Source organism: Vicia villosa, linkage group LG6 (genome assembly GCF_029867415.1).
Source record: "Vicia villosa cultivar HV-30 ecotype Madison, WI linkage group LG6, Vvil1.0, whole genome shotgun sequence".
NCBI classification, from domain to species: domain Eukaryota; kingdom Viridiplantae; phylum Streptophyta; class Magnoliopsida; order Fabales; family Fabaceae; genus Vicia; species Vicia villosa.
Window position 1 is genome coordinate 117,279,420 of NC_081185.1, and position 12,813 is coordinate 117,292,232.

Here is a 12,813-nt window from a genome sequence, read left to right on the forward strand (position 1 = left end):
TTGCTTGGTCTTCCAGAGTTGATTTAGCCTTCTGGAGATCAAAGACAGTTCATCTTCTTCTTCAGATTCTGATTCTTCAGGATCTTCTTCTCTAGCCTGAAAAGCGTTAGTGCATTTCTTGATATTGGATTTTAATGCAATAGACTTACCTTTCTTTTGAGGCTCATTTGCGTCCAGCTCTATTTCATGACTCCTCAAGGCACTGATAAGCTCTTCCAGAGAAACTTCATTCAGATTCTTTGCAATCTTGAATGCAGTCACCATAGGACCCCATCTTCTGGGTAAGCTTCTGATAATCTTCTTTACGTGATCAGCCTTGGTGTATCCCTTGTCAAGAACTCTCAATCCAGCAGTAAGAGTTTGAAATCTTGAAAACATCTTTTCAATGTCTTCATCATCCTCCATCTTGAAGGCTTCATACTTCTGGATTAAAGCTAGAGCTTTCGTCTCCTTGACTTGAGCATTTCCTTCATGAGTCATTTTCAAGGACTCATATATGTCATAGGTCGTTTCCCTGTTAGATATCTTCTCATACTCAGCATGAGAGATAGCATTCAGCAAAACAGTTCTGCATTTATGATGATTCCTGAAAAGCTTCTTCTGATCATCATTCATTTCTTGCCTTGTCAGCTTTACGCCTCTGGCATTTACTGGATGTTTGTAACCATCCATCAGAAGATCCCATAGATCACCATCTAGACCAAGAAAGTAACTTTCCAGTTTATCTTTCCAGTATTCAAAGTTTTCACCATCAAATACCGGCGGTCTAGTATAACCATTGTTACCGTTGTATTGCTCAGCAGAGCCAGATGTAGATGCAGGTGTAGACTTTTCACTTTCATCAACCATCTTTTACTGAAGCGTTTTTCTCTTCCTGAATCTTTTCTAAACACGGTTAAGTGCTTGCACCTTAGAACCGGCGCTCTGATGCCAATTGAAGGATAGAAAAACACTTAGAAAGGGGGGGTTTGAATAAGTGTAGCTTTAAAAACTTGACCGATAAAAATAAATTGCACAGTTATTTTTATCCTGGTTCGTTGTTAACTAAACTACTCCAGTCCACCCCCGCAGAGATGATTTACCTCAACTGAGGATTTAATCCACTAATCGCACGGATTACAATGGTTCTCCACTTAGTCAGCAACTAAGTCTTCCAGAGTCTTCTGATCACACACTGATCACTCCAGGAACAACTGCTTAGATACCCTCTAAGACTTTTCTAGAGTATACTGATCCACACGATCACTCTAGTTACAACCTGCTTAGATAACCTCTAAGACTTCCTAGAGTATTCTGATCCACACGATCACTCTAGTTCCTTACAACTTAATGTAATCAATTCTAAGAGTATTACAAATGCTTCTTAAAAGCGATAATCACAAACTGTGATATTTCTCTTAACGTTTAAGCTTAATCTCACTAATATATTACAACAGCAATGTAGTGAGCTTTGATGAAGATGAAGATTCTGAGCTTTGAATTTGAACAGCGTTTCAGCAAGTTTAATATGAGTTGTTTTGGTGCAGAATCGTTAACCTTGCTTCTCATCAGAACTTCATATTTATAGGCGTTGGAGAAGATGACCGTTGAGTGCATTTAATGCTTTGCGTGTTCCGTACAGCATCGCATTTAATGTTATACGCTTTTGTCAACTACCTCGAGCCTTGTTCACGCTGTGTCTACTGACGTAGCCTTTAGTAGCTTTTAACGTTCCTTTTGTCAGTCAGCGTAGCTTGCCACTTGTACTTTCTTCTGATCTGATGTTTGTGAATACAACGTTTGAATATCATCAGAGTCAAACAGCTTGGTGCAAAGCATCTTCTGATCTTCTGACCTTGAAGTGCTTCTGAGCGTGATACCATCAGAACTTCAGTGCTTCTGTTCTCTTGTTCTTCTGATGCTTCCATAGACCCATGTTCTGATTCTGCTTCGACCATCTTCTGATGTCTTGCCAGACCATGTTCTGATGTTGCATGCTGAACCCTTGAGACAAAGCTTCTGAGCGCTGAATTATGCGTACTCTTTATATATTTCCTGAAAAGGAAATTGCATTGGATTAGAGTACCATATTATCTTAAGCAAAATTCATATTATTGTTATCATCAAAACTAAGATAATTGATCAGAACAAATCTTGTTCTAACATTTTTTTACTACTTGCACAGGACTTACCAAAGTGCTATTTGAAATTGGATATATCATTTTGGCTTCAAGTAGTTTTACCATTTCTTTCCTAACAACCTCTTTCAAATTTGGGGTTTAAACGTATTAGAGGTTGAGCTATAAATTTGAAATTTTCTTCCATCATGATTTTATGTATGCAATATGATAGAATAATTTCTTTTAGATTGGATAATTCCCAACTTATAACTACTTTGTTCCTTTTGAGGATTTGAACTAGTTTTTTTTTTTTGTTCAGGAAAAATAGAGTTGGTAACTATTACCATTTTATTAGCATTTTCTTCTAAAAAAACACACTTTAAGTGTGATGGCAATGTTTTTAATTCTGGTTTAAGGTTTTCTGAACCAGAGGTTTCTCCTAATTTTTCAATTTAATATTTATTAGGAGGAATCTCCCTTAAAGTATTAAACTCTTTTAACCTATCCTTAACCTCTTGTTCCCTTTTTTTCTTCTTTAATCATAGTATAATTACATGTTAGTGCTTCTTCTAAAGGAGAAAGGTTATACGATTAATTCTCAAACTCTTTTATAGCCTCCTAGGTGGTATCAATTTGGAAATAAATTCTTTTATCCTTAGTGTAACGCCCATTTATCTTATTCGATGATTTAATTATGTGTTTGTGAATTATTTGGTGAAATGATGATTCATTTGCGAATAACTAGTACTTATGCTAATTTATTATGTAGTTGAATAACAACAACAACAATAATAATAATAATAATAACAACAACAACAACAGAATAAAAGAGTAAATAATTAGTTAGGCCTTAAGTTATGTTGACATTAGAATTAATGGGGGGGGGGGTGTTGGTTAAGTCCAATAGTGAAATAGAAGTTAGTGAAGGGTTTAATAAAAATAAAGGAAAAGAGAGAATTGGGAAAAATAGAGAAGATAGAGAATTTTGGAGAGAACGTGAAAGAGGGGAAGAGGCACAAAGAGGCTACGACAAAGATTCTATTGAAAGAGTATAACACCTTCAATCCAAGGTAAGGGTGAGGTTCTAACTCTATAAGGTTGGGTATGATGATTTGTATGTAGGAATGAGGTTTTGGGTTTATGTTAATAACTTAGATTTTGAAGAGGAATTTTATGCAATTGATAAAATTGATTCATGTTTGATGATGATGCTTGTTGCTAGGTGTTGTATGTGTATTGTAAGGCTTATATTGCATGATAATTGGTGTTGTTGTGTTTCGTGAAATTTCGTGTTTTGATCGTAAAATTAGTGTTGAAAGTGACATCGTAGAATCGTGTTTTTAAGGTCCCAATAGATGTTATATGATTAGAGGAACGTGAATATATAACTCTTTCGTAAAACCGGATTATCTAAGATGGATTTTTGGTGGAATTAGCGGTTGTGGCAGTAGCGAACAGTTGCAGAATTTTTCTGCATAATCGACAATGCGCTTAGCGAGCTAGACGCGCTTAACGAGCTCTGTCATAAAAAGTTTTATTTTTGAAAAAATGAATTGGGTCTTGTACAATAGTGATTTACCAAGACCTATAATCCAAAGAATCTTCCTCTAATAAACATGACAAAGAAGCTTCATCGAGTAAAAGATTTGAAGGAGCTTCACCGACTAGAAGATTTTAAAAAATTCATTTAGTAGAAATTTTGAAGAATCTTCATCTAGTAGAATCTTTGAAAGACCAAAAAAAGCATTTGGATATTCATCACATGAAGAGGATATAACCTCAAGAAAATCTTGCAAGGATGTATTCAACAATATCCTCGACAACACATCATAATATCCTTATGTAGCATCCTCTCAAAGAAAAGAATTTGGCGAAGAAGAACATGTATCTTTCAAAGCCACTTGAGAAGACAATGATATTGAGGTAACAAATCTAACTTGTAAGCAAATGTTAATCTAAATAAAAATAATTATACATTAGAACAGAGCATCTTGAATTTAAATGAATTTAAAGTGTAAATTTAATTTCTTGAAAATAACGATATAATTCTTGGTGAAGAAATAACTAATATTATAAATCAATATTTAAAATTGGATAAATGTGAAACTTTTGAATCTTTAAGAAACGAGGTAACTAGTTTGCATGAAATCCTATGAAAATTTACTAAGGATAAAAATAATCTAGATTTAATATTGTATAATCAAAGAGCACTATAGAATAACAATGACTTAGATTATAAATCTAATAGATCATTTAGTAATATCTGTCATGCTAGAAAAAAAATCAATTGTGTTTATTTCAAATGAAATTTATGTAATAAGCTTCGTCACTAGGGGTGAAAATAGGCTAGGCTAAGTGATAACTTGAAAACGTATCACATTTTACAACTCGATTCACATGCTATTATTGTTTTATTTTGCATATTTATTATGTTTTATTAATGTTTCTACTGTGTTTCAGGTACTTTTCTTGTTCGAGAAGAAATGTGCATTGAAAATGAAAAGGAGCAGAAAGAACAAAGAAAATGCAGAAAAATTAAAGATCGGCTAAGACGGCGGTCGCCGTCAGGGAAATGGCGATCGCCATTTTGCTCATATGCATAATTTGAGAGAAACAGAAACTGACCCATTCTCCCCCCACTTTCCTTATTTTTCTCAACTATATGGCAAACGATTTTGTACTGGCTTTACACTGTAACACTATATATAGGACTGGGATTTTAGTTAGAAAATACCTTGGAACGTATTAGCGAAGCGCTGACGAATTGTAGACACAAATTGTACACCGAGATCAAGTGTTTTCATCTATTCAATTTTATTTCAGGTTTCTTTAACTACATGTTCTTTAGAACGGAAAGGTAAACTCTAAGGAACTATTTTTTATGCACTGCGCACTAATTGGAAGAAGGGTAAATACCACTACTTTCATGTTGGCTCATATGAATAGTGTAGTCGTTAGGGTAGCTGACCTTATTTGCATTGGTGGGGTGATAACTTCTATAGCCCTTAAGCTTGGTTTTACTGACAGGATGACATCGCTAATACCATTGCCTACACATTTTTTGGATAAGGATGTGTGCCATGCTATGAGAATGATACATATAGGCCAGATGGAAGGTATGCTTTAACTGTTAAAAAGAATGTAGTTAAAAGTATTGTTCTTCCTTGCCCAAATCGGATTGATATGCGTGTTGAACAAAATTGGTTCTTCGACTTGAGTGCCCCTCAACCTGGTGTTAACATAAATGCCCAAGTTCATGAAGGGGACAATATTGATGGTGAGTTTGATGATACGGAGCGTGAGGCTTCCATTTCTGATACACACCCACACACCACACATAGTACTTATGACACTTTTGTGGGTACATCCTCCGGACGCTGACCACGAAGAAGAAACGACCCAACCACCATTAGCACTTCACTCGATGACATATTCGTTGAAATAAGACAACACAACGTGTTGGATGCTCAAAGAGATCAGCTTAAAAGCGTTAATATATTTTGATAACAAATTTCAAATAAAATACACCTACTAAAATCACATTTAAATTTTTATAAAACCATTTTATGCAAATTAAAATTAATTTATAATAACATCGAAAATAAAATTCATCCGTTTAAATAATTTACACCTACTGATATTATTCAAACATATTTAAATAATTATAAATTATTTTTAATTTGTAAATATGTTAACTTGTTAACATATATTATATGTTAACTTGTTTTTTATGATTGGATGATATAAAAAATCAAATTTAAATTACATTGTTTGAGTTCAAACATGTTTTAATAGTATTTGAATACTTTTGTAAATTATTTATATGTATGAATTTTATTTTAGTTATTAGAAATTAATTTTAATTTATATAAAATAATTTTAAAAATATTTAAATGTGATTTTAGTGACTGTGAATTTTAGTTGAAGATTTATTATTAAAATACATTAAGTATTGCTAATAATTAAAAATAATAAGAAAATATATTGATATAAGTGTTATTTATAAGTTAAAACATGCAAATATATTGAATTAGTGGTAAAGAAAATCACATTCTGATCAAGAGGTCCTTGGTTCGCAGTCTAGTCATTATTCAAATTTTGCAAGGGACTAAATAAAGACTTTTTTATCTTAGAAATTAATTTGAACTCTCTAATTTTTGTGAGAGACTAAAAAGAATCCTCACTCTTATTTTAATGAGATGGTTAAATAGGTTAAAATAAAAATAATTTAGTTTAAAATGGTGTCATTTTAATTACAATTATTTATCATTGAATTACAAAAGAAAAATTAAAATAATAAATAATTAACATTTACCTTTTAATCTTGAAATAATTAAATTAAATCATATTTATGAATAAGTTTAAAGTATAGCGTTTCATAAAAATAATAATTTAGATTAATTTTACATGTGTAAACTTAGTTAAGTGATATAAATTTTTAATTTAAGGTTTTTTCTTTTCTTTTTTGAAAAGAATTTTTGATCTGACGATGACATTTATTTATAGAGAAAAGAGGTGATGCACTGACAATATGAAATATTTTTACACCGTCAACTAGGGGTGTTCAAAGGCAAACCAATTCTAATAAAAACCACAAATCGATTCAAAAAAATCGAAAACTGCAAAAAATCTATTTTGTGAGAACCGTACGGTTCGGATCGGATTTCGAATTAATTTTTCAAAATCGATTCAAACCAAACCGAACCGAACCGCATGTATATGTATCATGTACTTATTTATTTTTTATTAGTATGATATGTCACATAAATTTATTATTATATGATAATTAATTTTTTATTAGTTTAATCTATTTATTTTTATTATTTCATTTATTTCAACTATAATCGATCATTTTTATTTTATAATATTAACTTTTAATATACTATATGATATATATTATATCAAATCTATAATTTATTAGTATTTTTATAATATTAATAAAAATATAATTTGTAATTTAGATATCCAAAAACCGATCTAAATTAAACCACTTTAAATTAGATCGGATCGGATTGGATTTTTTTAATATATCATCCAGAACCGAACCAAACCGCAAGTAAATTTATTTTTGGATCGGATGAATTTTTGCCTTAAAACCGATCCAAACCAAACCGCGAACACCCCTACTGTCAACTAATCACCACCGTTTATCCAGTTAAACTATTTTTTATTTATAATTTTTTAATGACATAGCATGTCGATAGTTTTCTATTGTATGACAGTATAAAATTATTTTACACTGTTAGTACACTATCTCTTAACTCTTATTTATATTAATTATTAATTTGAATAATTCTTTAAAAAATAAATAAACTAATTTTGCAAATTATTCAGCTTTAATGTTTTAGTTTTAGTAATTTATTTTTCAATACTAAAATTAAAAGATAATATCTAATGTTTTAAGCCATTTAAATTTGAGATAGAGATGCCTCATTTTTTAATAGGAAGCTTCCTTAACTGTGTATTAATTAACTAACACTCTTTTAAATATTTTTTTAAAAATATCTAGAACTCTTTTTTATTACTACATCTTTTTTTCAAGATAAAACCCTATCCAAAAACAATAATAATGATTTGTTTAATATTAAACAAAAGTCTAAAGAGACTTTCCCGTTTCTTCAGTCTATAAACTCTCTCTCACACATCAATTTCCTTCACTTTCTCTCTCTAAAACCGAGATTTTACAAACTCATCACAACAACAACTCTCTGGTTCACTTTCTCCGATTGTTTCTCCATTTTCATCTTCTCCGCTTCTCACTCTTTCCCAATCCATTTCTCTCTCTTCACATTCCCCTCTTCTCGTTTCTGAACCCATTTCAGCCTCTCTTTCACCCCCATTTCTCGCTTCTCTCTTCAATTCCATTCCCATCCTCAACCTGTGATCCAAACACCACAACTTTCTTTCCGGGTCCCAAAAATACACTCATATCTCTATCCACCATTTGGGTTTCTTTTGTTAAAAAAAAATTGTGTCTTTTTGGGGAAATTCAGTGGATTAACATAGATCTACACTTTATGTACATGTGTCTATAATCTATTACTCTACAATAAACAAAACTTATAAAAAATAGTTCTTTTGTTTTTGGGTTTTCTATATATCTGTTGTATCTTATCCTTATCTTATTTGATGATTGTGAATGAATGAATGAATGACTTCCATTTACCAATCTCAATCTGAAAATTTTGTAATTGCAACTGTAGCTGTGACAGAATCTTCAGAAAAGAAAAAGTTGTTTGAGTTTTGAGATTGTAGGTGAGGTGTTTGTGAAAAGGTTTGATTTTATTGTGTTTTTGTTAAGTGGGTTGTGACGGATTCATCAAGAGAAGCAAGCTTTTGTTCAGGTGGTCTGGATTGTGTAATAAGCATTCTAAGGGCTCTAAAGATGGGGTCCTGCTTCTCTGCGGAAAGCAGGAGCCCTCACCCCTCTTCGCCCTCCTCCTCATCTTTTAGGAAAAGCAGAAGAAATAGTAAAAAGAAGCATGGATCAAGAGGCTCTTCAGTTGAGTATTGGAGGAATGAGCCTCTTCATAAGATCCCTGATAGGGTCTTCCTTAATGGATCATCGGAATTTGCTTCCTTGTTCACTCAACAAGGCAAGAAGGGTACCAACCAAGATGCCATGGTTGTTTGGGAGGTTAGATCTTTTTCACATTTTATATAATTCCAACAATATCCCCCATTTTTTTATTGTATTTTGTTTGTTGTTTAGCTTTTGCAACATTTTTGATCTCATTGTTCTCACAACTCAAGATCTTATTCAATCCAAATATTAAATCAGATTCATTCCCAAACCTTGGATTTCATACCTTGCATTACTTGCACATATATTTGTATTCTTCATGTTCCTGTGCTTTCTTTGCAAATATATATAGTTTTGTACATGGTAGTGGTAGCCTATGTAGTACTTGTACTTCCGACCAAAGCATGTCTGCTGACCAACATGTGACATATGTCCCGCATATGTGGTTAAATTGAATCTCCTTGTCTTAAGTTGTTTCTGGTGCATATGTGTGATGTGAGTGTTGTGTCTAGTATTTGTGTCTGTGTCAAAGCTCCATAGTGGTAGACACCAATCCTTATCCATAATTCAGTTCATTGTGGGCTCTGTATGACACTCTTTTCATTTTGCTTACCTAACTTTGCATTGAGGATCTAATATTGTATCCTTGGTGAAAGGAGATGGATGGTTCAAGTCCTAAAAGATCTTAGTTGTGACTCCCCACCCCTTGTGATTTTGAAAGAACTTGATTATGATTTGATCAAAATTGAATTTGAAGCAAATCAATTAATGTTTGGATGTCTATATATTGCAGCAATTTGTTAGCTATGTTTCGATGATTCCAATTGCTGATACTTGCTATTTGTTTATCATATATTGCAGAACTTTTGTTCTAGAGAAGATACAATTTTCTGCGGAGTTTTCGATGGCCATGGTCCATATGGTCACATGGTTGCAAAAAGAGTGAGGGATTCTCTTCCTCTAAAACTGAATACTCATTGGGAACTTAGTGTGTCTGGTGGGGAAGTCCTCAAGGAGATTAGCAATAATGCTACAGGAAGCGCAAACTCAGAAGATACAGCATTTATATCTGCTGATGAGGAATCCAGGGTATCCGTTGATGCTGAGGAAATGGAAAAATTCCCGGAAATCTTTCAAACACTTAAAGAATCCTTTTTAAAGGCTTTCAAAGTTATGGATAGAGAATTGAAGACGCACCAAACTATTGATTGCTTCTGTAGTGGGACAACAGCAGTAACTTTGGTTAAGCAGGTATTGACTTGTAAATCGATGGAAAACTAGTGATTCTCTCGCATTCAGTGTTGTGAAATAGCGTCCATAGCAGTGCTATCTATAATGTAGCACTATTTAAACAAATCACTATTGTCCTGCAATACACTATTTGATTCAAAGTATTGGTGGCATAACAAAATATTAACAAACAGTAATTTTCTGCGATCTGCAATTGATTTGTTTGCTAAGAATTATTTCTGATAATGGAAGATTTTGTATTTTCTATAGGGTCATGATCTTGTTATTGGAAATATCGGTGACTCTAGAGCTGTGTTGGGTACAAGGGAGAAAGATGGTTCTCTTGCTGCAGTCCAGTTAACTGTGGATTTAAAACCTAATCTTCCAGGTACAGTTCTTGCCTACTTTGTTCAACAGTGGCATCAGACTGTCAAACATCTTCGCATGTTTTTTTATTATGTGTAAATATATGCGCTTGTTGGAAATTATGAATGGTCCATGTAGATGCTGACATAGAATACGTATATTTTATATATACTCTTTTGAATAACAAATCGGCATGAATTATATTAGGGAAGGCTTAAAAGGGACAATAGATATTTTTGCGTGCGTATGTTGTCTATAAGTCTTGCCTCACATTTTTCTCAATCTTTTACAGCTGAAGCAGAGAGAATTCGCAAATGTAGAGGACGTGTTTTTGCTCTTCGTGATGAACCTGATGTTTGTCGAGTCTGGCTGCCGAACAATGATTCCCCTGGCCTTGCCATGGCAAGGGCTTTTGGAGATTTTTGTCTGAAAGATTTTGGACTAATATCTGTTCCAGATGTGTCACACAGAAGACTCACTGAGAAGGATGAATTTGTTGTCATGGCAACCGATGGGGTATGATACCTGACTTCTATTCTAGTATAGTAATACTTGCACTTGCCTCTATTAAGAACCTGTTTTTTTGGTGTTAACCATTTGATTACCCAAGAGAAATAAAGTCTAGCCAAAGATTGTTTTGGTGAAGATTCGGATCTTGGGTATTCCGATATACTCGTTCTGAGTTGAATGTTGAAACTCATTAGTCACTTGAATTCAACCATCTAGTTTATTAAGACCCCATTTCCTTTAGAGAAAAGTTTTTTGTTATCATTTCTTGTTTCCAGTTGTAATTACAAAAATGTCACTTTCTTTCCTTTTCTAAAGATTCGTTTGCAAAATAATGAAAACAGAGAAGAAAAAGATGTTCTCATTTTTTTCTGTTAAAACTTTAAAAATATGAAACAAAGTTAAAACAAAGTGACATTGTGTAATTAAAATCGAAAGTATGATAGAGAACAAAACATTAACCAAGCGGGTCCTAAGCTTTGTTACCATCATATGTTACTATTTTTTAGGTTTCAGCTTTTTCCTATATCCATCTCAAGTATATGTGTGCTTGTATATGTCCAGATTTGGGATGTGCTATCAAACAAGGAAGTGGTAGACATAATAGCAGCTGCACCACGGCGTGCAACAGCAGCTAGATCACTGGTTGAGTCAGCAGTTAGAGCATGGAGATATAAATATCCAACTTCAAAAGTTGACGATTGTGCTGTGATTTGTCTCTTTCTAGACTCAGGCATGCAAAAAATCTCCACTGCTTCTAATGCAAACAATTCCAAAGAGCATCCTCGAAGTTCAGGAATTCAAGTCAGCGACAACGGTGACAACGAAGATGTTTCTGAACCTAATGCTCTAGTAAGATCAGGAACATGCAGAGAAATCAATAATAATAACAACAATGAGGAGGAGGAAGAGATAGAGATAGAAGCTGAGACAGAAAAAGAGTGGTCTGCTCTTGAAGGTGTATCGCGTGTCAACACATTATTAAACCTTCCGAGATTTGTTCCTGATAAAGACGACAAATCAGCCGCAGCAGCAGCAGGGACCAGAAAACTCAAATGAAAATTGAAATGATTCATTCAACCAATGAATATTAAGAGGGCCCTTTACTTTTTTGTTTTGTTTTTTTCTTCAATATTATTTATAGGTACATGCATTTTCTTTTGTTCACATATGTTTTTTTGTTTAATATTCCATTTCCACCAATTTGTTGGTTTTTGTTTTTGGTCTTAGAAATATGTCCAGGCTGTTTTAGTGTCTGGAAATTTGTCCTTCCTCTCGTGTGCATCAAATTTTTTGTAAAATCTTAAACTCTTGATATATTAATAAAATGTATTTTTTTTGTTGGATAATTTTGTTGGTTGTTGAGAAAATCTAGCGTGGTTCACGAGTTGGTGTGTGACTGTTAATAATTATTAATGTGTTATGCATGTTGTTGTTGATGATAAGGAAATTATGATAATGACAGGCCTAGTAGTGGTGGTTAAAGGTTAGGTTGAAAAAATGAGATATATTTTCAAAGTTTTACATCTTTCTTTTCATGTGGAAATTAATGTGAAGATATGGTTTATAGCTGGTGCCAGTGGAAACTCGTGTGGTGTGGCCGGTGACAGCAGTGTGTTTATGCATATATGTCAAAAAAAATCAAGTGGGAGCTAGATGTATGAATAATGTGATGTAAGGTTGATAGGTCAATTTTGGTTGAAAGATAGTTTTACATTTATGTTTGTGTGGAGCACCGTTGAATGAAACTACTACTGACTAGTACAGTGTTATTTATTTATTTTTAAAGTGGAATAATCATATTCAATGCACTCTATAAAATTAAATGTGGCCACTTCTTTAGACCATTATTAAATTTATTTATTTCATTAGTTTATAGGGTGTCTTTCCATATTGTTGTTACTTATGCGACCCCCTCTCTCGTCTATATATTAACTAATGGACCATTGATTGCATACGCTAGACTAAAATAACTGGTATGGATTGAGCAGGACTGTTCAGCCACCACATATGATCCATATCCAGTAATTTATTAGTATCAGATATAAAAACAATGATTTCCTTTTTATATAAACCATCTACCTATAT

General features: G+C 33.0%; 1 protein-coding gene across 1 annotated transcript; it reads left to right on the plus strand.

Moving 5' to 3' along the window:
- The first annotated feature begins 7,713 nt into the window (after positions 1-7,713).
- LOC131609702 (probable protein phosphatase 2C 33) lies at positions 7,714-12,074 on the plus strand. The gene is made up of 5 exons (XM_058881484.1): positions 7,714-8,736; positions 9,484-9,873; positions 10,123-10,240; positions 10,511-10,734; positions 11,290-12,074. Exons 1-5 carry the CDS (start codon positions 8,485-8,487, stop codon positions 11,782-11,784), a joined length of 1,479 nt encoding a protein of 492 aa, XP_058737467.1. The 5' UTR covers positions 7,714-8,484; the 3' UTR covers positions 11,785-12,074.
- The last annotated feature ends 739 nt before the right edge of the window (positions 12,075-12,813 follow it).